Source organism: Monodelphis domestica, chromosome 7 (assembly GCF_027887165.1).
Source record: "Monodelphis domestica isolate mMonDom1 chromosome 7, mMonDom1.pri, whole genome shotgun sequence".
Taxonomy (NCBI): Eukaryota; Metazoa; Chordata; class Mammalia; order Didelphimorphia; family Didelphidae; genus Monodelphis; species Monodelphis domestica.
In genome coordinates this window covers 10925804-10952703 of record NC_077233.1, presented here as the reverse complement: position 1 = coordinate 10952703, position 26900 = coordinate 10925804, and the positions used below count along the sequence as shown (strand labels likewise).

Genomic DNA, 26900 nt, shown 5'->3' with positions numbered 1-26900 from the left:
CTGCAGGAAGCTTCCTTTCACCAAATTTAATATGAACTCTTCAAAGATAAAGCTTTCCTTTTAAGCTAAACAAACCATTGATTTGTAGGCATTTAAAGAAAATTTCTGAATCGATTCCCACTGCCACTGGACCTTCTGAAATTACCCAAAGAAATCAGAATTAAATCTAGATCCTAAAGGGAGGGGGCCATACTTGGCCAGTCTAATCCTCCAGTGGACTTGGGATTCCTTATATGATATAAAAATTTCCTTCAATGTTGCAGATTGCCATACCTGCTTATCCCATATTCTTCATCACAGGAAGTTCACCCAACTGAGCTGCCATCTTCCTTTAATTCTCCTGCTCAACTCAAGGGTCATCTTTTACATGGAGTCTTCCTGACCTCTCTTCCTGACCAGTTACTAGTACTTCCCCCACCCAAAATAGTCTTATACTTAGATCTTCTGTGGTTAGATTATAAACTCCTGGAAGGCAAGGACTGCTTTATTTTTGTCTGTGGATCCCCACTGCCTTGATCAGGGTCTAGAACTGTGTTGTTGAACCTATGGCATATGAGTGGGCACATGATGGAGGGGGCTGCTCCCTTCTCCCTCTCCACCGCACCTAGAGACATTTCTCACATGGCCAGACCCTCTGCCCAGAAGCCCAATGGGAGTGCTTCCTTCCCTCTTCTGTCTGGGGTAAGGTGGGGGGCTCATGTGGGTGTGATGCTTGCAATTTCATCACTCAATCTCAAAAAAAGTTCACCATCACAGGTATAGAACATAACAAGCTTTTAATAAAGTCTTATTAATTGAATGACAGGTTGATAATCTTATAGGTAGACAATGAGATGGTATCATGCAAAGTGTCTTGGACTTAGCCTTAGGAAGACTGGGGTTCAAATCCTGATTCAGACATTGAATATCTGTGTGACTTTGAGTAAGACCTCTTCCAGTCTTAGTTTCTTCATCTGTAAAATGGGGATAATAATAATAATAATAATAATAATAATTTCCTCCCCAAGATGCTATGAGGATAAAATGAAATGACACAAGAAAATTACAAATTCTAATGTCCAAAATCAAAGCTAGCTAACATGATCATGCTAGAACCGAAAGATCATGGGTCCAAGTATGTGCTCTGCTGAATCATCTATAGGTTTTAGGGAACTTTCTGGTTTCCCTATAACTGACCTTTCATCTAAAGGTTATCTTTTCTGACCAGGGTAAAGGCTCCTTGGGAGAAGGAGTACCTCATTTGGTCTTGGATCTCCCTCTGGGAGAACTCTCATGTGACGAGGACAAACTTGGGGTCTCCAGCTTTCAAGCTAATTAAACTTGGGGGTTTCTAGATTGTTTCTAGATTTCACATTGGCAATTCATTCATAAATATACCTCAAAGCATCCATCATTCAACCATGTAGGTGCTCTCCCCTGACCTGGGTCTCAATTCACTGGACTGGCCCTCCTTGGAGAGACAATAACATGACCCCGATCCATCTTTGGCTGTGACTTGAAGCCTTTCTGACTTGGTACAACCTGCCAATACTTGTGTTGCCCTGGCAAAGTCACAGACAACCCAGCATCACCTCTACTGCGCAATGAGGCATCATAGGATTACTTTTATTTTCCCAGTTTATGCTTGAGTGATAACATTTCTAGAAAATGGCCCTTTGATTGTTTTGAAGATGGACTCAGTTCAATTAAATGAACATTTTTAGGCACTGGCTGTGTAAAGCACCAAACTATCCACCAGCAGCTATGGTTCCAAAAATATTTAGGTTATTGTCTTTTAATTGTATCCAAGTCTCTCCATTGGGAGTTGTCTTGGCAAAGATACTGGGGTAGTTTGCCATCTCCTTCTCTAGTTCATTTAACAAAAGAGGAAACTGAGGCAAACAAGGTTAAGTGATTTCCTCAGGGTCACACAGTTAATAGTAAATGTCTGAAGCCACATTTGAACTCAAGTTTTCCTGACTCCAGGTCTGACATTCTTTTCACTATGTCACCTAAGTTTCCCAATAAACTAGCTAGGAAAAATAGCCAGTGAATCTGGAAAATAGTTAAAGAACGATTTGTCATGTGATTTAGTTTGTTCTTTTTTCTTTATCTTTTTTTCCCTATTGATGAGCTTTAATGTTGTTAATTATCATTCTCTTTGCCCTCAGTGATTTCATTTTAGATCTGTCTCTTTTCTCAGTGGATTAAAGGTTCTATTTTCCTAATAATCGATTTATAAGATTGTAGAATACAGAACTTGGAGGGATTTCCCATCCATCCTTGACCAAAAAATCCCCTTTATGACTCCAAGAAAGGCTTATTCATACTCCACTTAAAGGAGTCTAACGATAGGGATGCATCCCCTTCTTACAAATGAAGAAATGAAGACAAGAGAGTCCTTGCTCATGGTTACACAGCTAGTCACTATCACCCAGGAGAACCTGTTCAACTTTCAGCTCTCAGTGTCACCAAGTTATTCCTTGGATTGAGCCTCAATTTACTTCTCCTTCTCTTCCACTCATTGCTCACAGTTTTGTCTTCTGGGATAAAGGAGAAGAAATCTAATCCCTGACCAGTGTGTCTGTTAGTCCTTTAACATACTGGAAAAAACACTACATAGCATTTAAGTCTTTGACTTCCTCACCTTTGTGATACTGGAGAGTCTCATGACCTCTCTGGGCATTTTCTCCCTCTGTGAAATCAAGGGATTAGACCTGGTGGATCTCAGATAGACCTTCTAGCTCTTAGTCTGTGATCCTAATAGGATGGCCCCACCTTGCCCTGAATTCTCCAGGCTAAATAACTCCTACTTGTTCTTTCAGCCAATATCCTTACTTTCCTGGTTACCCATTTCTCTCCATACTCCTGGTTGCTTATATCTTTCCTAAAATGATTTTCCCAGAATGGGAAGGACATTGTTCTCCAGAGATGTTCTGATCAGGGGAGAATACAGGACAACTGGCACCTTCCTATCCCTGACCATCAGAACTTAAAGAAGAAAAGTCTGATGGGGAACCCAGAAGATGGTTCAAGCATGAGAAGGGTTCCATCATGAAAAAGGGTTGAACTTGTTCTGTTTGGTCCTGAAGTGCAGAACCAGAAGTGGCCAATTAAGGCTGAATGTCAGGAAAAACTTCCTAACAATTAGACGTGCCCCAAAGTGAATTGGGCTACTTTGAGAGGTAGTGACTTCCCTATCCCTGATGGTCTTCAAGTAGAAATTGAGGGACCACTTCTTGGGTATATTGTCCAGAGATTCCTTCTAAGAATGGGTTGGACTATAAATGTCCTTTCCAGTGGTCTCATTTTGTGATTCAAAACTGAAGCTAGGGTTCTTTGGGTTTCTTGACTACTTGCTTTCTCTCACTCTTTCTCTCTCCTTATTGGAAAAATTATCTTTTCTAAATATGTATCTCCATTAAACTCTTTCCAAACAGAACTCCTTGTCTTTTCCTCCAAACCCACTCATCTTCAAAATGACATGCAACCTTCATTATCAACCTAGACTTTCCCTGACCCCACCCATCCAATCAGTTGCCCAATCTTCTTCTTTCTTCTCTCCAGGACATCTCTCACATTCGTTCCCTTCTTTCCACTCAAGCAGCCACCCCCACCCCATCCCCTACTCCAGTTCAGGCAGATCCTTCATCCCTTCTCACCTGGACTAATGCAAAAGCCTTCCAATGGTCCTCCCTACTTGGAATCTCTGCCCATTCTAAGCCATTGTGCATGCACTCAACTGACTGCAATCTAACCATGTCACCATCTACTGACTCAATTCAATCCCCACCAGTGACATCCAATTCTAAGGACTTCCTATAGTGGGTCCTTCTATAAAGTGGAAAATACTTCTGGAAAGCGATTAGCCACTTCCTAATTTATCCCTTTGCTAAATTCAGATTCTCATCGTCAGGGCTTGCTTTAGGGACATTGCCCAGGTCCTTGGCATTCTTCCTTGGCTTTCCTTTCTTCTATCTAGCCTTGAGCATTGGTTCTCTGACTCTTTTACTGTGTTATTTTAACTCCCCCCCAGAAGGTATCAGGATAAGGCAACCCTCCTCTCTGGGCAGCCCCCCAAAATAAAGGTGGCCCCCAGCACCTTCCCTCCCCATAGAAGGTGCAAGAACATCTGTGCTCTCTTGCCTGGGAGCCCCTCCCACAGCTGCTTCAGCTGTTCTCTGCTGGAAGCGGATGATATTACCACTTCCAGCTGGGAACAGCTGATGGGGACAAAGGAAGGCCTGGGGGCCGCTTTGTCTGAGCTACTGGGAAGATGCACAGCCTGGAGAGCTGGACAAGCCACCTTATTGTGCTGGGCCGGGGTGCAAGGGCTGGGACCCCCTCCACTTCCTGCATGGGACACCCCAGGCAGATTGTTTGTACGCTTCATTTGTTCTCATCTTCAGAGGTTTCCTCGGGACAAGGTGACCTCATGAGCTCAAGACCACATGAAGAGACATATCTGAGGGAACCTGTTGGGGCCCTTAAGCTCCAAACAAAACAGTTCTCGGAGGACAAATATTGACTTTCACTCCCTCCTTCACGAATTCCCTTCCCACCCTTTTGGGAAACACACACACACACACACACACACACACACACACACACTAGAGTGACCTGCTTGCATTGTCTATGCTGTGGTGCCATGTGAAAGGCATCAGGGCAGATGGCCTTGAGGGATGTCCAGGGCCAAGGCCTCTGCCTTAGCCGGTCCCGAGCAGCTGGGTTCACCTTGGCCTTGCCTCTGGGATGCTCTAGTTTAGCAAGGCTTTGGGGTGTTGGTGGCACAGTGAGTCCTTAGGGGAATACGAGGCCATTCAGTTCTAGCATCAATCATTTGTGGAGCACTGGGGGACAGTGGCGATCAATGATGATGAAGGTGAAGAAGGTGATGAGGACAGAGATAGCATTGTAGAGGACCGTGAGGTTTGGAATGCACTCTATGTGTCTATAAGGAGGTAACATTCTGTGGCTAGACATGCAGGTTCCTGTAGTCACAAAGAAATAGATGCCCGGAAAAACAGCTGTGTTTTTTGGCCAATGATGGGTTGGCGTGTATATGTGTAAATGTGTGTGTGTAGAGATCCCCCACCCCCATCCCCACATATCTTTTGATTTGCTTCCCACAATAATCCTAGGAGGTAGATGCTATCTGGATATGGATAAGTAAGCCGAAAATAGATCCATTGGGTGGAGAGTTGAGAAAAGAACTTGGGTGGAAGCTGAAGCTCGAGGTGACTCCTGAAAGGAATGACTTTCCAAAGGACGTCAGGGAAGAGGGAGAACAGCAGGAAGAGTCAGAATGTCACACACTGGAAAGTGGAAATCAACCGTTTGAGAGGGGGAAGAGAGAAGGTAGGAAAGGGAGGGAGATAAGAGTAGTCAGAAAGGCCAAGTTGGAGCCAGATCCTCAAGGGATTGAAAAGCCAAGTGGAGGAGTTTTTATTTGATTCTTAAGCCAGAGAGAGCTCCAGAAGCTTCTTGGCCAAGAGAGTGACCTGGCCAGATCTGGGCATGACATAGGCACACCCCTAGAGGAAATCTCCCATTCACCCAACCTTTCCTTGAACACATTTGTCTAAGAAGACCCTGGACAGATGCTCAGCTTGGGAACTTGGAGAAGTAGAAGAAGGAAAAAAGAAACAAAAGTCCAAATCAAAAACATATCCCTAAGTAACGCTAAGAGGATCCCTCCATCTTGGTTACCAGACAGACCCAGCCCCTTTCCTAGGTAGATCCTTCATGAATGATGCCCTTTACAAAAGAAGAAGGGAGCAGCATTTATTAAGAAACGACTATGTTCCAGGCACTGGACTGAGCTCTTTACAAAGGGTATCTCAGTTGATCTTCACATGAATGCTCTTGACAAGGAAAATGGATTGGAATCCATGCGCCATACTATCTCATCACTAGAATTTATTGCCGACCATGCATCTGTTTGGCAACATTGCTTCTTCTGAATCCGTGGGAATGGGACTCCATCATGTTAGCAGCTTGACACCTTCTCTGCAACTGATAATCTTAATGATTTGTCTAAGCATGGTGACAGGCACTTGGATAACCAGCGGACAAAGTGCTAGACTCAGAATCAAGAAAAACCGAGTTCAAATCCTGCCTCAGCTACTTAGCTGTGTGACCTTGAGCATATGTGTTCATCTTGGGATAGGTCCTGCTATCCCAGCCTTAGTTTACTCATCTATAAAAAGTGGGAAACTGAATCTACAAGAATAAGGTTTTGGGGGGGCTCAGAATAGATAACTTCAAAGTGCTATGGAAGTACTAGTCATCATCTTCATCTTTTTATCATCATCGTCATTATTACTGTGTTTCAGTGCCTTGCCCAATCTCCCATAGCTGAGGCATATTTTTCCCATTCCCAGAAAACCCAGGTTGTCCTAGTTCCAAGGCCAGCTCTCATTCCACTCTCACATGCATCCTCTTGGAGATTAGATTGTTCCAAAATTTATGATCTTATGGAATCTCTGGGAGAGAAGTTAAGGGTTTCTTTGCTTTTTAATGTGCGTTTGTTTGGGGAAAATAGTCCCCCAAGCTCTGGGAGTCAATCTTTTGTCCTTCTCAGCATGCCAATAATCATTTTGCTGTTCTGATTCACTGAGGAGGCCCAGACGTGCTCCTCAGCCACAATGGACCCACAATGGTTATTAAATTGGCTCCGGATTGACATGAAATGTAAAGGGCTCTTGCCCAGAGCTTTAAAAGAAATGATTTCTTCCCCATCATGCTTGATCCTTGACTGTGACCAAAAAAGGAGGATGCTGCGCCGTCTAATCCTTCCTCTGCCTTGGAGGGGTTTCCTTTCTTCCTTTTTGTCCCCTACCGCTCACAAGCTTTCAAATTAGGATAGCCCTGAGAGAGTGACAACAACAACAATAATAATGACCCTTCTATAGCACATTAGGGACTGCAAAATGCTTTAGAAATGTGATCTCACTTATAACTCTGAGCATCCTACTTACAGAGAGGATTGTTATTCTTGCCCCCCCCCCCCACTTTATATATAAGGGAAATAGGACCCAGAGAATATGCAGGACTTGTAGAAACCATGTATTGTAGAGACTTGGGCATGGAAAGATCTGGATTCAAATCTCTCCTCTGACTACTTCTTAGCTGTATGACTGAGCACATCACTCATCCCCCCTGAATTTCGACTTCCTCCTCTTTAAAAGGAAAGTCTCAGAGTTCCTGTCTGCTCTGATTTTGTGATGTCCTCTAGTCTCTTCTCTTCATTTTTGAGAGGAAGAAATCCAGTAGCAAAAGGTGGATTCAAACCTAGGTGTTCTGACTCCAGAGCTAAGACGTTCTCCATGACACCCTTTTTATAGACCTTCTGCTTATTTAGGCCTGCAGCACCCCCAGACCTGACTACCAGATCTCCTCTATTTAATTTCCATCGTGATGGCTTCCTTTGGCTCTGACTGGGTTGCTGTGTGATTTAATATTTCAGTTTGCCGAAGAATAAAAATTGTAACTTCTTTCTCCTTCTCTATTTGGCCAAAACAAGCTGTGAAAGAATGTGAGATATATCATTTTTTTGGCCCCTGTTCCTGAGCAAGTCAGGAAATCTCTCCTGCCTTCACAGATCCAACGGGGGCCTTACCTCACGGAAATGTGCAGCAACTACTCCTTCTGGTGGTTTAAACCAGGACGACTTAAAGGTTCTTCCTGAGGCTTCCCATCTAGGTGTGTACCTGTCACAGGAAAGGAGCCTTGAATGCTCAGCAAAGAGCTAAAGGGAAGGGAAAAGAAATTCCAAGAGCTTCTCCCATAAGGATGCTGGGCAGAGAGGTTCCCATGCCTGCAGAAGGACCTCAAGGAGAAGAAATATCCTTCCCACCAATGGAGCCCTAAGACTATCATACCTTCTTAGAGTCCAATGGGAGCCCTAAGATATCCTGAGCATACACAACTAGGACCTGGATCTGGACCTAGAAGTCCCCCACAGATCACAGTGCAGCTAGGAGGAAAGTGGATAGGCTGTTGGACTTGGAGTCAGAATGATCTGAGTTCAGAGCCTGCCTCAGGAGCTGCATGATCTTGGGATTGGTTCCTTAACCCCTCAGCCTCAGTTCCCTCATATGTCAAATGGGTATGATAATATCACCTGCCTCCCAGGGTCAGGGTTGCAATGAGGATCAGATGAAATGATATGTGTAAAATGCTTTGCAAACATTGAAGGACAGAATAAGTGAGATTTGTTATTGCTTTGATGAGGATAATTCCTTTTCAGTTTCCAAGTGCTCGCTAATTCCTGGGTGTGTAGCTAATAATAAAAATATTTTTTAAAAAACCTTTAAAAAATAAAAATAGGGAACCTGTGATCTCCTCACTCTAAGAGGCTTCAGGTTATAAATTTTCCCTACCTCAACATGCCAACATTTTCTCTGTGACTTGGTATCTTCATGAGTTGCTTAGAGCTCAGAAAAGTTAAGTGACTTTCCCAGGGACACACAGGCAGGATAGGTCTGAGGCAGGAGTAGAACCCAGGTCTTCTCATAACTTTTACCATGACTTCCTTGATGCCTCATCTGCCCTTGTTAGAGTGAGTGCTCTGTAAGAACAAGGAGAGTTTTTCTCTCTGTAAACTTAGTCACTTAGTACTTTACTGACATATTCTAAGTGCTTCATAAATACTTTTTCTTTCTTTTTTTCACTCATTCAGTCATTCATGACTCCCAAGTCAGCCCTTTATCCCCCACACCAACAAACAACAATGAGTCTCACAGAGACCTCATTGGATGATTGGGTCCTATTATTTCAAGAAAGAATCTATCCCATCCTCAGATTTCTCTGTGATCTCCTGGCTGGAGCCTTGTTTCCCTGATGCTGATTTCAATTCCTCCATGTCTGCCCATCTCTGGCAATACTTGTCCATAACCACTTGGTTATTTCCAAGTGATCCATCCATCCTGCTAGACTGAAGTTCTTTCTATCAGTGTGGGGAAGAACTAGTGTGGAATCTCCACCCACCCATACAGATTGGTACCTCTTCCTTGTCTTATTGGATCCCTAGATCTATTGGGGACAGTGAAAAGTTAAATTAGAGTCAGACTCCTCCTCATTTGAGGTGGGTTTGAGGTGGGACACATTCCAGGTCTTTCAGCCTCTCCGACTGTTCTTCCATTCACTATTGTCTCTCCACAGATCATTTGCATCTTAATAGAAGAACATGTGATGAGTTTTCATATTATGTAGATACATTCCCCCTTTTCAATTTTCAAAATGTTACGGGACAGAAGTAGATGAAGAACATCCCCTTTAAGGGCTCTTCATCATCTGAATTGGAAACTTACACCTCACCTGGCAGATATTACCATCAGCCTCTGGGAAGAAGCATCCTCAATGTTAACTTTGTTAAACTTAGTTTTGATGAGTCCCACTGAGGACCATCTAGCTTGATAGGATAAGATAACAAAATTGGGAACTGACGGGGACCTTAAAGAAAGGAGGAAGTATTGAGTGTTGGGGGGGATTAGTACCTTTGAGAGAAGGGCTTGTAGAGAGCCATTCCCAGGACTGTTCATCTACCTTTGGGATCCACCTTTCACCCAACATTCACCTATGGTTCCAGGAAGCTAGAGCAGTTGGGCTAAACCAGGCTGAAGAGATCCAAGAGGCCACAAATCCATCAGTCAGTTAAAGAGATGTCTATGCAAGCAGATGAAGACTGCTCCTGGCTGAAGGAGCTCATGAGAACAATTAGTTCTATCAGCCATGTAAGCTCTGGAAATCAGGGCTGTTTGACTTCTATCTTTTTATCATCAGTGATTAGTCCATGGTAAGAGTTCAATTAATGTCCATTGATTGATGTACTGATGAAAATTGTTTCCTCGTCCACAAGTTGAAATCTGACTCTGCACTTTCTATTCATTAAGCAAAACTATCTCCGAAATATAGAGCTGGAAAGCACTTTTTTGAGATGATCTCGTCCAAATCTTTAATTTACAGTTGAGGAAAGAGAGGTGGAGAACAGTCAGGTGAATTGTCAGAGGTCACTTGGCTAGTAAGGGATGGGGGCATGATTTAAAACCAGGTCGTTCAACTCCAAATCTTAAAGGCAGTGGAATGGGAGTAGATGGTGAGAGAGAGAGAGAGAGAGTGAGAGAGAGAGAGAGAGAGAGACAGAGAGAGAGACAGAGAGAGAGAGGGAAGGAGGGAGAGAGAGAGAGAGAGAGAGGGAAGGAGGGAGAGGGAGAGGGAGAGAGAGAGAGAGAGAGAGAGAGAGAGAGAGAGAGAGACAGAGAGAGACAGAGAGAGACAGAGAGAGAGAGCATGAGTATATACCCATAAGCCAAGATATTATATAGCCTCTAGTCATAAAAGTCTAGAAGAGCTAGACATTTTTTAACTGAATGCCATTGGCCAGGCTGGGGTTGACTACACAGGTTTCTGCCTATATTGGATGGGGGCGAGATGGAATGGACCTTCATTTTAGATGAAAACCCCCCAAGGCTAGATGAGGATGACACAACTCCATTCCAGCTAGATCCAGCTAGCCCTGGGCCCTGCTGAGATTGGCTGGGGAAGAAGGAAGTCCTTGGCCAGAAGGCAACAAGTGGTAGGACCCAATCCAAACTCTTCCAGAAGACGAATGGAGTTGGGGGAGTAGCACAGGAACAAAGGACCAAGCTCTCATTTGGGGAGGCTTCAATTTAATATCAGTTCAGTCAAGCAGTGGGGTGATGCTTTGTCCATAATGATAAAACCTCGCTGGGTAATCTGTTTAGCATCCAGGCTCTCTCCAGCTAAGAAAGCAAACTCCAAGTCGGTAGGACATGTGAATATCCCATCAGTGGCCTAGAAACAGGCAATTGAAATCCTCTAGATAGCTCGCTCCATCGCAGAATGATAAATGATAAATCATTGCATTCCTCCTCAATGAAATTATGATGTTAAGATATATGGCTCGGGGCTTCTCGACAGAATTCCTCCAGTGGACTCTCCAGCACAAAATATATGACTTTGGAATCACCCGGAAAACAAGATGCTCTGGACCTGTTTAAAAGGAAGAAAGTTGACAGCTGGGAAGAATGTTTCAGACATATTTCTCCCCTTCCTACTTAGCAGCGATTCATCAAAAACCAAATACTGCCCAGTGTGGAGATTGAAATGCAAATGATCTGACAGGAGAGTTAAAGGGTGCTAATCATCTTAATTAAGGAATTCGTGGGGCCAGGGCTTGGGAAAGCACGAGCACTTTGATCCTTAACTAAGAAATTGGGAGACACCAGCATGGGGTTGAAGCAACAACAACAAATATATCCATATATGTTTATACATAAATACATGTGTATAGGCATACGCACACTCTTTTATTAAAAAGCACCCAAGATGGAAAGAGGTCAGCAGATCTGGGTTCAAATTTTGCTCGTTGTTGATCGATTACTTCCCTTACCCAAAGTAAATCCCTTAACTTCACTGGGCCTCAGTTTCCTAGTAAGAAAAATGAGAAATCTGCACCAGAATGACTTTTTGCTCCAAATTATGCTTTTTTAAAGCTACTTCAGCATTTTAAAAAATCAATCTCTTCAGGATCATATATGATTGTGAATCTCATTTAATTCCATAAATACAAATTACATTTCTGTCTGAAACTCACAGGTTCCATCCCAGTGGCCTCTGTGTGTGTTCTTTTCAATCTCATTTCACACTCCACTTGTTCCACTGAAAAGAGGTGGAATTTGCATACTTTATTTTTTTCTTCCCAGAAGGCTGAGGTCCAGGGACTCCAGTACCCCCAGGATCCTCCGAAGGGACTGACCATGCAATGGCTACAGATTCCTGCTTACTTTCTTTAGCCATTTCTCCGTTCAAAAGATCTTGGGGAAGGGGATTGGAGGAATGGGGGTTCCTTTGTCCAGAGAAGGAAAAAGAAGTTAGCACCCCATTGAAATTAGCCTATAGTTAATCAAATGCAAGACTCCACCCGGGGCCCAGCTGCCCAAAATAAGTAGTTTAAAAATGGATTTTGCCTCTCAGACAATGGCAACAGTGTTTATGGCACATTGGGTTGGCTCTTTTGGGTCAGACCTCAGGGCCAGCCTGCACCCCACATTTAGAAATGGAACAGGAGCTCACTGAGTTTTCTGTGGCCACATTGGGGACTGTAATGGGCTTGTTGACCACAGCCGGCCAGGGCCAGCGTGTGTCAACAAGGCAGAGGGCTCATGTCAATCCCTCCCTGTTTGTGTTCTCCCCCAGCTGCTGTGGCTTGTATGCTTTGCAGCTTCCCTGTCTTGCTCCTCGAGGTGCCTAATGCTGTGTCTTATGGATTGCAACAGCTGTCTCCCAGCCACAAGGCCCCATGGGAAGCTTATAGACAAGCACATATCCCTACATCCAAGATGAGGAGCTGATTGAGCCTTCTTTCCTTCCTTCCTTCCTTCCTTCCTTCCTTCCTTCCTTCCTTCCTTCCTTCCTTCCTTCCTTCCTTCCTTCCTTCCTTCCTTCCTTCCTTCCTTCCTTCCTTCCTTCCTTCCTTCCTTCCTTCCTTCCTTCCTTCCTTCCTTCCTTCCTTCCTTCCTTCCTCCCTCCCTCCCTCCCTCCCTCCCTCCCTCCCTTCCTCACAGAAGTGCTCCAAGATTTCCCAAACCTGAAGCAAAGCAATGAGCAATAAATGGGCTGTCCAACTGGAGAACTCTCCTGAGAAGGCTCTCCCCCATATAGGAAAGCAAGCTCTAGTCCTCAGAGACAGTGATGAAAGAGGAGAAGAGTGAATTTGGAGTCCAAGGAGGCAGGTTCAGATTTTGCCTGTCCTTTACCCTCTCTGAGCCTCAGCCGTAGGATGTTAGATGACTGGGGGTTGCCATGGAGATCTTCCATAGCCCCTTCTCCAGATCTATGCTCCTATGATCTTGAGTGACTGTCTCTGAGTTTCTTTGTCTGTAAACTTTGCTTCCAAAGGCCCTTTCCACTTTAGCGAGGTGATCTCTGAGCTTCTGAACCTAGAAATCTGTCTCTGGAACTTAGCAAGTGCCAAACGTCCCCTGTGTTCAGTGCCCCCGCTGGGATCCCATGACTGCTGGGTGCACCATCTTCCCGCCACGCATTCCTCGGCAGAGCTGCAACCCAAGTCTGCTTGGAGGGCCTTGGCAGCCAAGAGGTTAAGCTGCTTGAGAGGCAGCATCCCGGCTTTCCTGCCTGCGCTTGTACTGGCCTAAGGCAGTGCCTGTTGTTAGGAGGGAGAAAGGCAGTGAGTTCTTGCCTGGTCCCAGGTGGCAGACAGGCCAACCATATTATTAAGGAGCAGCGAGCTCACAAAACCTTGATCTTCAAAAAAAGACCCCCTAATTAGCCCCAAGCCTGAGAGTAAATGGCATTCCACCAGAGTGAGAGGGAAGGGCTCCTTCCGACCTCATGGGCTAATTCCTGCCATTGAGAGATTTGGGGGGTGGGGGGGGACCTTTGCCACCAGAATCCCAGCTGCCCAATTACCTGCGTTATCTGGGCTTTCCTAGGCCTCTTTCCGGCTCTTTAAGCTGCCCTGGCCAAGGCCTCCCTGGAGCCTACCAGGAGGACAGAGCGTGGCATTTCTCTTTGGGGTCATGGCTGTCGTCCGCACTCCTCTGAGCCCCAAAGCAAAGCCACATTTTTAGAAATATTTTTATCATTCCCCCAAGTCAACAGAACGTCAGGGACCGTGTTTGGTTTCTTCCAGGCCAAATCATTATGGGATGTTGAACTCGCAAAAGGAAAATGGCCCAAGAAGTTTCTTTAGTGAGAGGTAGACTTGGGAGTGGGTGGCACTGGCTTCTGCTGCCAGCTAAGAGAGAATTCTCCTTCTGGGTCACTGTGGGAGTCCGAAGGCTGTGGGCCATCCAGGCAAATCTCTTGACCGTCTTGTACCTTCATTTCCTCCCCTGTAACATGGAGGCTGGATTAGATGCCTCTGAGCCCCTTCCCAGTTTTCTTAGGATCTTATTGTCCCTAAGCCTTGGTTTCCTTCTCTGGGAATTGAAGTGGTTGGATTAGATAACTGTCTGAAGTCTCCCTTCTGATTTCCAGTCAATGAGTGGAAAAAGAATGGGCTCTGAAGACCTGGGTTCAAATGCTGCCTCTGATACTTATTCTCTGTGAGGCGAGTTCACTTCACTTCAGTGGCCCTCCATTTCCTCATCTGTAAAGTGAAGCGTTTGTGCTCACAAGCCTCTGATTCTCCTTCCTAATGAAGACTCTGATCCAATTTGTGCTTCAGGTCTAGCTTTCTTTCACTGGCACATTCTAGCTCTAGGCACCTTGTGGCTGACCTTTTTTTTTTAAACATAAATATTGACAGCTGGGTAGCACAATGCGGGCGAGGCCAGAAACCAGAAAGACCTGGGTTCAAATTCTTCCTCGGGCACTCACCACCTGTGAGATCCTGACCACATGGCTTAACCTCATGTCTGCCTCAGTGTCCTCATCTATAAAATGGAGGCAATGAGGGCTGCCACTGGGGGTGGTTTTGAGAATATTCTTGTTCTCATTATTATCTATTATGATATAAACCTTTTGGAGAAGGTGGCCCTGAGCAGGTCATTCCTGGAGGCAGGGTGGGTCGCTGGCAAAGCTGATAAGCACTCTTTGTCATCTGTGCCCTGTTATGCCATCCGCACGGCCCCTGGCCGGATCTACAAGAGCCGACCTTCCAGAGTGCTTCTGCTGCGCTGGAGAACGGACTCGCCCTCAGACAGGGGACAATGGAAGCTGGAAGCAGGACAGCTGGCCGTCAAGGTTGGCCTTGGGTAAACAAGGCTGGCGATCTTTGTTTCGAGACTTCCATTTGCCCGTGATTAAAGCCGAATGTTTTGCCTCCCGGTGTAACCCAATAGTATCCGACAATTACAAGTCCACCAGGGATCCCAGCTGCTGAAGAGATTCGGAGAACATCCGCGCTTCGCTTTCCTGGAGAAAGCTTGTGTGTGCGTGTGTGGGTGTGTGGGTGTGCGTGTGGGTGTTTGTTGACTCAACCTCCCTTCTTGGATGTCAGAGCTCCGGAGGGCGGCCCCTCCTCCCAGGTGAACCCGGGCCATTCCCGAGCGCGGTCTTACCGGGTGGGTTTCACTGATGGGAGACGGCGGGAGCGTTCGGGCCAGCTCCGTCGGGGGATTCTGAGCGGTTCCAAACAAGAAAGGCTAACATCAGTTTTGACAACAAACAAAACCCGTTTTTGTTCTGTTGGTTCTCTTTCAAAGATTCCAGTTTCAAACCAAACACAACTTGTGGTCATTCTGTCAGATATTTATATAGCCACTGGGGCGCCATTGCTATGTGCTGCATACATCATTGTATTTTTTAAATGGACTTAATGAACATTTTTTTTCTTTTCTAGTAACGACTTCATTGCCTTCAATGAATGCATTCCGATAGAGCTCGTAACAAATGAGCACTCTGTGTTTGCATTAATGCCAAACACGTTTAACAAATTTTTAACAAGGAACCCTGGCTCTTGGCCAAACTCCTAGAGGGACACCAAAGGAATGCTATAAATTTAAACGAGCTTTTTACCTTTTCACTTAACTCGGCAAGTGTCTTGGCTGTCTTGGCATCTCAGTGTGGTGGAGGCTCTGGTTCGAGGCTGATAAAGCTCTTACGTTTTCCTTAGTCGCCTTAGTCAGTTGTACCCTTTTCCCGGGACTTTTAAATTGGCAGAGCCAATGGGGTAAGGCAGGGGAGGGTAGCCGGCATCGCCCAAGCAGGCAGAGACTGACTTCATGAGATCAATCCTATGAACTTGTGTGTGTCTAGATGCCAGCAGATGGAGAGACAATGGAGGTCCGTCCATCAGTGATGCCTGGCAAATGGGGAGACTGTGAAACATGTGTCGTCTTTCTGTTCATGTATGAATACATGTGTGTATAGGATTATACCGACACTGCCTGTATAGTAAGTTCTCTCTCTCACACACACATACATTCATTCTATAAGGGGTGGTCATGGGACGATTCCTTACACATGCATATGAAATCTCAGGCAATGGACACAGGCTGGTAAATGTAGAGCTAAAAGCTTCCTTAGAGGCCATCAAGTCTTACTCCCATATTGTACCTAGAAGGAAAATGAGCCCCGAGGAGGTTAACTCTCTTCAGGTTATCGGCTCATGGGTCTCAGGAGCTTGAAGGGTCTTCAGCAATCATCCTGCTCATTTTGCTAAGACCAGTAAGCGACTTCACACAGATAGAAAGTGGCAGAGTGGGGATTTGAATCCAGGTCTTCTGACTATGTGAAGGAGGGATTTGAATCCAGGTCTTCTGACTATGTGAAGGAGGGATTTGAATCCAGGTCTTCTGACTATGTGAAGGAGGGATTTGAATCTAGGTCTTCTGATGTTGTGAAGGAGGGATTTGAATCCAGGTCTTCTGATGGTATGAAGGAAATTATTTAGGGAATGTTGATCCTGAGCACAGATTCTAAGCCCTGGTATCAATGTGAGAGTCAACAATTAGGGTGGGTGACTTCGTGGCAGAGCCAGTGTCACTGTGGGTATCCCTAGGGAAGGGGGAAGAGCCAGCAGAAAGCCAACACACCGGCATGATGGGGGAAGGGAGTGGGCTAGGAAGAACTTTAAACCCAGGCAGGAAGTTCTCTCCATCTCTTTACTTCTGCTCTTGAGTATATTGACATCCTGAGCTGGTGCTTGGCAAAGAGCAACACAGCACACTAGGCTGAAATCGGGGACCTGACCTTACCCTAAAGAAAATCTCTCTGCCTCTGTCTCCATCTCTGTTTCTGTCTCCATCTCTCTCTCCATCTCTGTCTCTGTCTCTGTCTCCATCTCTGTTTCTGTCTCCATCTCTGTCTCCATCTCTGTCTCTGTCTCCATCTCTGTCTCTGTCTCTGTCTCTGTCTCTGTCTCTGTCTCTGTCTCTGTCTCCATCTCTGTCTCCGTCTCTGTCTCTGTTTCTTTCTTTTTCTTTCTCCTTTTTATTAATAAATGCTTATAACTCTGGCCATGAGCTTCCAGAATATCTTTCTATTTGTTACGTGACCCCAGAGCTACTGTTTTTTTTTTTCCCTCTAAAATGATGTTCTCTACACTAGCTCTCATTTGTAGTTATTGCCTGTGACACATGCTAGCTGTGGCCATGGCAAATCCCTGACCCTCTGTTTATTTATGCATTTATCCTTGTAGCTGGTTTGCCTGTTGTCTCTGTATTCGGCAGTGAGCTCCTTGAGGGCAGGGACTGTCTTATGTCTTCCCCTAGTCTTCAGAGCAGTGTCTAGCACATAGTAAAAAAGAAATAAATGTTTATTGACTGACTATGAGTCTGACCTAAACAACTCAACATAGAGAAGCACAAAGGAGGAAGGGCTTCTCACACTGGGAGTTCCCCACCCTAATGAAATCCTAGGAAATCTATAGGATACACATGCATATTCATCTGCACATATTCACGCATAGGCAGTTGTATTGACAAGGAAGTTGGTAGTTATTCTCATTGGACAGTGTCTGAGAACAAAGGGTTTCAGGGCAACAAGGGTTCGGAGGTCATCTCTCCACTTAAAGATGGTTCTTTTGGGGAAATGTCACCCAACCCCATTTTTGTGCAGTCTAATTTGAAAGAAATGCCCCCACATATAGGTTTCAGAATCCAGGCTGGAAATCAGCTTCTCCTATGGAGGAAGGAAAAACAAAACAAAACACCAGGCTGTCCTACCTCATGCCAACTGGCCTGGAGAAGAGTCTAGAGCGACAGTGAGGAGGTCCACGTTGAGTGGAAACTGGCCACTGGGATAGCCTCTGGATGTTCCACTCAGCCTGAATGGATAGATATCATTAGAGGGTGTTTGAAGAGAGAAGGAGTGAACCAGCCCTAAATGGTAGCTCATGGACTGCTCCATGCAGACTTCCTGACTTTGTTTGAATTTTAGGAGAGACGACATCTCAGCTTAATTAGATATGGCCAAACCGCCTTCATGATGACTCCTTGGCTACATGGGCGCGTATGACTTAGCACCTCTCCCATTAGGAGAGGAGCAGCAGAGGGCCTAGAACCAAATGACTTGGGTATCCAACCCAGCTCTGGTAATGACTGCTTAGGTGACTCTGGGGAAATCCCTTGACCTCTCTTTGACTCAGTTTCCCCACCGACAAAACCATAAGACACAACTTATTCACTGCCATCTCCCTCCAAGGGAAGGTAAATATGACATGGCACCCATCATGGGAGCTGAATCAAAGCCCCTCCAGAACCTCCAGGACCCATTGAATCACACTTATGTTCTTGGGTGTCATCCAATGGGAGACAACCACTTTGAGGGGAAAATGATTGCTTTCCACTCATGTTTTTGAATTACGGCTTCAAGGTGGCGGGTCCTCACAAGAACATTAAACGATTTAATATCATTTGTTGCTACTTTGATCAAAATAATAATAAATAAATCTTCATGAGGAGGCTGGAAATCCATTCAGGCCACATTGAAAAGATGCTAAGTAATAACCCAGATGGAGGGTTAGAGATTTTTTAAGAACAGAAATGGCCCTATTGGGTTTTCCTCTGCCTGAAGCCTCCTGATGGAAGAGCTTTGCAAAATCACCATTTCCTCAGAATAAGCAGTCCGTCCTGTGGCAGGCCTTTGTTAATTACCCTATCAGTGGCCAGCCTGCGTTCATGTCGGCACCATGTGCAATCAGTTAGGCGGGGGCTGGCCGCCGCTGCCTCTGTGAATGGGTATCTGTTTTTGTATCTGGGGGCAGGCTACACACATTTGGAAAGCATATGGGACATAATGGACATTAACCCAGATGTCAAAAATAGCCCACTTTTTACTACTGTTATTAAACAGTTTCCCGTCTACCCCCTTTGTGTTTACCAAAGGGCCCTTTCTCCCAGGCTGTTTCTGCAAGCCGCTATAACTGGCACTGAGGGCTGGAGAAGACAGCAAGCCTTGGGCAGGTGTCTTTATTCCCAAGAAAAAACAATCAGATGGGCTATGCGTGGGATGCCACACTTTTGGTGGCCTCCTCAACGAGGGAACTTGCCCTACAGCCACTTCTCCAGCCACGTCTTTGGATGGATGAATTGAAATCGTGGTCGGAAAAGATCGAGAAAAGGAATGAAATTCACACCACCTGGTCAGACTAGACAACCAAACCCATATAAAAAATATATGAGCCTCCTTTGAGGACTAGCTGGCGTCTCCCGTTTCATCATAGGGTTTTAGATTTAGAACTAAAAGCCGGCTCAGGAATCGTCTCATCCAACCCCCTCGTTTTGCAGATGAGAAAACTGAGGTTTAGAGAGCTTAAATGACTGAGCCTGTTGTTTAACAAATGTCACCAAGGGAAAAATGGCAGAACTGGGAGGAAAACCTGGGTCAGAGGATCACAGATGGAGAAATGGAAGAGACATTGGAAACCTTCTAACTCAATGACCTCATTTTCAGATGAGGAAACTGAGGCACAGAACATTTAAAAACATGGCCCAACTTACAGATCTGGGCTTCAAATGGCAGTCATGGAATCCTAGAGATCTGGAAGGGACCATTGGACACTACCCATCCCATCTCCCTCATTTTATAGATGAGGAAACTGAGGCACACAAAAGTGAATTAACTCATCCCCAGTCACAAATCCTCCCAAGTAGGTCTCCTATTTCTTTGTTGTATCCTTCCACTAGAATATGAAGTCTAGTGTTGTCTCTTTGTCTTCTGTATCCCCAGTGGTTAGCTCAGGATCTCTGTGCCCAGAAGGAATTGAATAAATGCTGGTCGAATTGAAGTCACTTTGCGTTTTGGTGCCTCACTTGCCTCATTAACCATGCAGAATAAGAGAACTGAATAAAGTTAAGGAATCACCAAGAATCTCTTTACTGCTTGCTGTGTTCCAGGTCCTGGGCTGGGCCTTATAGACATAAATAGAAAAGGAAACACAGTCCCTGACCTTGATGAGTTTACAGTCTGAGCAGAGGAGATGGCGTGCATATATAAGTATGTAAAAAGGTATACAAATACGTAGAAGGCATTGCCAGGAAAGACACCAGCAGAGAGGGGCATTCAGCCTTGCTTTAAAGGAAACAATAGCATCTGAGAGAGAGAGGTGAAGAAGAAGGAATTCCAGGCAACAGGGCATAGCTAGTGCAAAGGCACGGAGATAGGAGATGCCATACTGTCTTTGAAGTTCAGCTGGAAGGATAGTTTGTATAGACTTTAGCGTGCATGAAGAAGAAGATGAATTAAAGCTGGAAACGTGGTTTGAGACCAGGTTGGGAAGGACTTGACGCACTCTCAAAATTTGATTTTAAGGATCATGAGAAGCCTCTGGAATTTACTGAGCCGGAGAGAGACAAACTTGGGTTTTAGGGAAATTGTTCTGGCACCTGTGTGGAAGATGGATTGGAAAGGGGGAAAACTTGAGTCAGGGAGACCAAAAGGAGGCCCTTTCAAGAGCACAAGTGAAAAGGAAGGAGACCTTGAAGTAGAATGGTGGCCAGATGTGTTAGAATGGGGGCTGGTAGGTAGATTAAAAAAAACGACAAGATCTAAGAGTCAATTGGATATGAGGAGGAAAGGAGCTGAAGAAATCAAAGACGCCCTGCATGGGTGACTGTCTTTATTCTGTGCATATAACGTACGTTAATTAATTCTGTTGAGTCTTCTCTTTGGACTGATCTCCCCCATTAGACTCGAGTGAGTAGTGTTTGCTTTACTCTGCATTTGTATCTCCAGTGCCCAAAGCACTTGCTGGCAAGCAGTAGGTACTTGATAACTGTCAGCTCATTGACGGCTCCCTGGATGGCATCGAAGGTCCCTTCAAATACTAAATCAAAAGTCACACATAGATTGAATTAGGACAGGTGGCGGGGTGCTGTCCAACCTGTGTTTTGGGGAATTGGACCAATAGGGATCGAATCCCAATTCTGTCACTTACTGGACATCTGAAGTTGAACAAGACTGTTGACTTCTCTGGGTCTTGGTTTCTTCCTCTCTAAAATGAGGGGCTTGGATTAGACAACCTCTCAAGTCCCCTCCAGCTCCAAGACCTTGATCCTCTGACCCTAGACCCTGAGTCACCAGTTTGGGGTGGCCTTTCTTCTGGCCAGTGTGATCCTTGGGATAAAGGTAGATTGCTCAGTGAAGCTACCAGTGGTTGGCTTTTGCCTTGGCAGCCTCTCATCTCCAGCCCTGTGTTATTTGAGATCTTTATGTGTTTGTGTGTTTGACAACTGAACAAATACTTGCTCCCTGATACTTTATCTTGGAAAAACATCAAGAAAAGAGAGTAGAAATTCATCGTGGTGATGCCCTCCTCCGAACAAACTTCTCTCTTTCTCCTACCCATTCTCCATTTTTTAATGCCGGGGCTGTTTTGGATTGCTTTGCCTTTCAATACATCAGTAGATGTTGCAGAGAAGGCGCTTGTCTCTCTTGGTAGAAAGAACTTTCTCATCTGACAGTTCCCTATGCAGATGAAATCACAGATCCAGTCCTATCCTTCAATGCTCCAGTCAATCCTCTGAAAGGATGATTAAGATACTTTTCTTGCACAAAAGAACGAAAGCTATGCAGAACTCACAACACAGAAGGCCTGCTCCGACTTCGAATTTTCACTTAAAGAAAAAGTTTGCCAAGATTTTATGGGCCAGAATTAGTAACATGATCTGCTTTCAATACTCCCTCACTCTCCTGTTCTGCAGAAGTCATTGCCTCCTGCTCCCTCACCCCGAATTCAAGGCTTCTTAACCAGAGAGGTTACACCCATTCCCTAAGAGTCGGAATTAGCAGAGTTCATCCAAGTGTGTATTTCATATTGGCTGTTTAATGATGGCTCCACACAACTTCCCTGACATCCAAAGTCACTGGACTTTCATTAGTCAGCAATGATTAGAGTATGCAGAAACCTGCTTTCAACATCACTGAGTTTGGATGGCAGAAAGAGGCTGTTCTCTTGCTGTATTTCTTCCTTTCATACTTCCTGTCCAGCCCACCCTCCCACTGGACAGTCCCATAGAACCCACCAGCTCTGGAGGAATTGAATTGATATGCCAAACAATCAGCAAACATTGATAAATCTCCTCCAATGTGCAAGGTACGAGGTATGGTAGGTGCTGAGATGCAAGGACAGAGATGAATCCCATCGGTGCTGGGGCCTTTCTAAGGTGCCCTCTAGAACATCAGGGTACTTTGATCCCATTACCAAAAATGCTCAGAAATTGGAAGCTTTCCATTTCTTTCATGTGGATGTTTGACAGCAGATACACCCACTATCGGTAGGTCGGCTGGCCAAGTTAATGTCCATCGATCCCTGCCCAGCTCCTCAGAGTGACGTCCCTTCTTGGATTACCTTGCAAATACTCTGCTTATGTCAAGGATGTACATAGTCATTTACATGTCAGCTTTTCAATTAGGATGTGAGCTTCTAGAGAATGCGTTGTCTTCCCCCACCTGTTTTTTAATCTGCTGCACTTAGCAAGGTGCCTGACACTGAGTGGGCACCTAATAGAGTGACCACCAGTAAGTGTCTTAGTGCTGACTGAAGGCTCACGTGTTCATGGTTTCCTACTTTGGTATACCCAATGCTCCGATAGGTAATCTGGACAACCTCTCATTTTTGATCCACAGAGGAAAAATGGCTGGCACGTAGAATGTAAGCCCCTTGTGGGCAAGTACTATGTCTTTTTCTGTATCAGTGTTTCTGGCAACCCTCATGGTGCCTGATCCATTTGAAGTACCTAAGAAATGCTTGTTGGTTGGTTGGTTGATTTATTGGCTGAAGCAAGAACTTAGACTCAGTTTCTCCAGGTCCACATTCAAGGCTCATTTATTTCACTTCCTTCTTCTGCTTGGTCAATATTAGAATTTTGAAGAGTAAACTCTCTGCCATTTTAAATATTTATGAATCTAATCAGTAGGGAACCTTCTAAGACTATCAACTGCCATATCCTAGTGGCCAACGTGCATGGCTAGACGGATTCTCCTATAACAGGGAAATCCCAAGTCTAGGACTCATATTCTCTCCATGAATCTGTAAGATATGCTTTTTGGAGATTGTTGCCTTCTAGATTTAGAGAGTTTCCTCAGCATTTTTTCCAGTGTCAGCTAATTTCCCACCTGCTTTCCTGAACTGCTTCCTGACTCTATTTCCATTCCTGGAAAATAGCAATGTGCCGTCCACACTTTCCAATCCCCCCCCGAGAAGTCTGTCACTGAGCAGGTCACTGCATTTGTCAGTATGACGGTGTTATTTCTCCTACTAAATGTCACGTTTTCTCATTGCAGTTATCCGACAATGAAACTGGATGGAGAAAGAAGACACTGTCCCGCAAGAACGCTCTGATAATCTATTACAGCGGATCCCACATTCCTCCCCCACGATGGCCGCGATGGAGGGGGTCATAGATATGGAAGATGAATGTTTCCTTTTTGCTGTCCAATGTAAGACCCAACGACTGGATACGTTCTGCCTTATCTCGTCTTGTCTCCTACAGAGGCCATTCCGTTCAAGAGCAGAGAACTAGAAGTGGACGGAAAGGACAGAGCCTTCATTTTTCATAGTGAATGAGTGATTTTTTACATTTTGATTTGGAGCTTGAGGGTTACCCATGTGACCATCATGCCCAATTTTCATTTCTGAATAAAGTTCAGTTAGGATTTTTTCAATGCCATTTGATAAATTTTAATACTACCAAAGTTTAATTATGTGATAGAATTTCTGTTTAGATATACTAACTTTAACTTCATCTCCAATGACTATGCCACTTTGGTCAACAGTGTCATTTCAAATACATGAGAGAGAGAGAGAGAGAGAGAGAGAGAGAGAGAGAGAGAGAGAGAGAGAGAGAGAGAGAGAGAAGAGGAAAGGAAGGAAGGAAGGAAGGAAGGAAGGAAGGAAGGAAGGAAGGAAGGCAGGCAGGCAGGCTAAATGAGCTGTTATTGAATGGTGTCAGCACTATTCATCTCCCAGCTATGTGGGCTGTTGAACAAAGAAACCCAAATGCCAAAAAACAAACAAAATACATGAGCCTTTACCCTCCTCTGTTTCTTTAATCTGTTCTTCAAATAATCCTATATCGATATTGTCACCAACAAGTAGTTAGCTCTGGGCCAGGTTGGAAATGAAATCAATTTTTGGAAACAATCATGTGATTTGGACTAGTTGGCAAGAACTCACCTGATGAAAACATGGTGGTAGTGTGTCTCTAACAGTGCATGGGGCATCTGAAAACCCATCACACCTGATTTAGTCTACACTGTTCATGTATTGAGGCATGACAAAAGCATGAGGGGTCCCCACATGTGTTGTTGACACAAATCTGGTGCCATCCATCCAGATGGGCCAGGGTGGGACCTCAGACTTTTCTCATCCAATTACATATCAATTTTTTAATATAAAAGCTGGAACTCCTGGATATTTCAAGATAAAAAAATGCCATGACTACAGTGTACACATTTGACCTTCTACAAAGGAAGGACTGCTTTTTTCTTATTGTTGTTGTTGTTGTTGTTGTTTTCTTTCTTGAATTTTGATGGAAAAAATATGAGTCTCCAACATGGATTCCAGTGCATCTTAAATGTTCAACAAATAAAACAAAAGAAAATACCCCAAGGAGGAGGAGCAACAGTCTTCAAAGCTGCATCTCTGTCTGTAGCTCTACAAAATACATACGTGAATCGTAGTCATTATTTAAAGCACATGCCAGGGAGAAAAGGCCAAATTTTCCGGTCTTTACATAGTGATGTGGTACCAGGGAGAGTTAAACTCACACTGGAGGAAGGGAGGGAAAAAAATGATTGTAACAACTTCATAAAGCTCACCAGAGAGTCTGGGAAACATGTGCAAAAGATCAGCTGTGAGATTGATCCATTCTATTTTTCTTGTCAAGAAAAGACATTTTTCCACATGGATGTGAGTAGGACATGCATATCGGAACTTTTAAAGGACAAACATTGAATTTAAGCATGAGTGGCCTTAATAATTATACTTGTTTTTTTAATTGTTCCCATGGAAACAGATTCAAAAACTGATATGCCTGAAGTCTCACCCTGGTTTTAGTCAATGGTCTTTCTGCAAGGTTGTTGGGGGCAATTAAAACACTTGGCATCCTTTGTAAGTTACTGAGGTATTGAGAAATTGAAAAGGCAGAAGCCTTGTTGTGGAGGAACAGAGGGGTGGCGGGGGCAAGGGGGGCATTTTCGTTCTCCCATCCTTGTCGATGGGTTAGAAGCCCCTCCTGGAGACAGGCTTCTCTTTCCAGGTTGGGCTGTTGTCTTTGGAAGGATCTTGAACGGTGTAAGGCTTATGTATCACTCAAGTAATCCAACGACATTCATGTTTAAAAATTTTGTCCTTTAACTATCAAAGGGATTCTAGATCTTTGCTGAAGGCAAAAAAAAAATGCCCAGTTCTCTGTCAAGGTAGCAAGTATTTCCATAAACGCAGACCGCAAACGTGTCTCCTCTACCCACGGTGCTGTCCTTTCAAGGGGCAGCTCTTGGTGTCTCTTACAATCAGGTTTCTACCTTCACTTTGCAACTGAATACTTGAAATAGGAACTATACTAGGGGAAAATAGGGTCCTCAGAACAAATCTGTAGTTAGCTCTTTCTACGTATGTGCCAATTTTGTCACACTTATTTCTTGTCTGGGAAGGGTATTTTGACCCTGTTTCTGTTGGTAAGAGTATTATTGATTTACAAAAACAAACTTTATGGGGACGGATCCAGTTCTGTCCCGCCAAAGGTCCCATTTTGTCGAGCATCGTCCCTTTCCCCATTCCATGTAACCTTCTAGGACGTTCTGAGGGGCGGGGGGAGGGGGTTTTCATAAATCACCAAAAGACTCTGGGTTTTTCAAACAAAACGAAACACTGTGATGATGGGAAGATCTTGGATTGGAGCAAAGTCAAGTAGGTTTCCCCCCGGAGTTTTACTGAGGTTAAAGACAGACGAACATGTTTTGGCTAACATTAAGTCAAATCATTCACCTTTTCCTGCAACTCTTAGCCTCTTCCATTTCTCTAGACAGTCTTGATTTTGTATTTATGGAATTTTGTGTATTCCAGTATGCACGTTAAATGCACATTGACTTGTGTTCGAAAGCGGGTTTCCATCCCCTTTTTAAACAGTGTTTATGACAAGAGCGCCAACATGTCGACATCCACTATATCGGCGATGTCGTTGTGTGGAGTGCTGTTTGAACGTGACGTGCTGCGCCAAGGGGTCGGCAGCTCTCGGTTCCCTGCAGACCCTCATTTGATAGTGCTTCTTGTGATAATTTCTTCAAGTGAGTGGCATGTGGATTGTGACCCTGACATGTGGCTGAGGACCTTGATATGAACCAATTAAGGAATTCTCAGAAATTACCCTCGGGCATGTATTAGAGAAGTCATGTAACTCGACGTCCTGTAGAACTGTAACGTACAAGGTGTGTAGAATCCATAGCATTGTGACCTGTATGAGAAGTGCTGTACTGACCGCCTTGTTTCTAGCCATCAAATAAACTTGATTTCTTTCGGAAGCGAGTGATTCATTTCAACGCAGAGACGTTGGGTTCTAGGCTCGAGCTACCCTGGGACCCCACTACAGCCCAGGATTTGCCTTCTCATGGGAAGGGACCTTGGCATGATGGCAAAGGAATGCCTTGTCTGTTGAAGCCAGTTTGGGAAGTGATAAAGACCAAACTTCACCCCGATTCACCATTGGAGGGATAGAATGGAAATGACGTTTGGTTTTGGGGTACTTTACTGACCCCAAACCATGAGGCATGAAATTCCCAGCACAGGCAGCCCTTTTGTGTGTTGCCTGCTAAGCGAGTCGCCTTTTCCATTATGTTCCATTTTTTTTTTTTAGAAAGAGAACTTTTGTGAGGCAGGAATTTCTTACCTCATAAGACTTCCTGAAACAGCCGGGTACACAGCAGGAATTAAAAAAAATGGGGAGTGAGTTTGCATCCTATCCCAGTTGTTGGAAAACACAGTCTGTTAG

At 44.7% G+C, this 26900-nt stretch overlaps 1 protein-coding gene across 9 annotated transcripts in view; it reads left to right on the top strand.

Moving 5' to 3' along the window:
* Positions 1–26433, top strand: part of ERC2 (ELKS/RAB6-interacting/CAST family member 2) — a 1021362-nt gene extending 994929 nt beyond the window's left edge. For 8 of the 9 annotated variants that reach the window (XM_056804190.1, XM_056804183.1, XM_056804182.1 and 5 more), the window contains one exon: positions 23197–26433. In XM_056804190.1, the coding sequence (XP_056660168.1) occupies positions 23197–23316 (120 nt within the window). In that variant the 3' untranslated portion in view covers positions 23317–26433. The remainder of the gene's footprint in view (positions 1–23196) is intronic. The other variant, XM_056804186.1, reaches the window with a different exon arrangement.
* Positions 26434–26900: the final 467 nt, after the last annotated feature.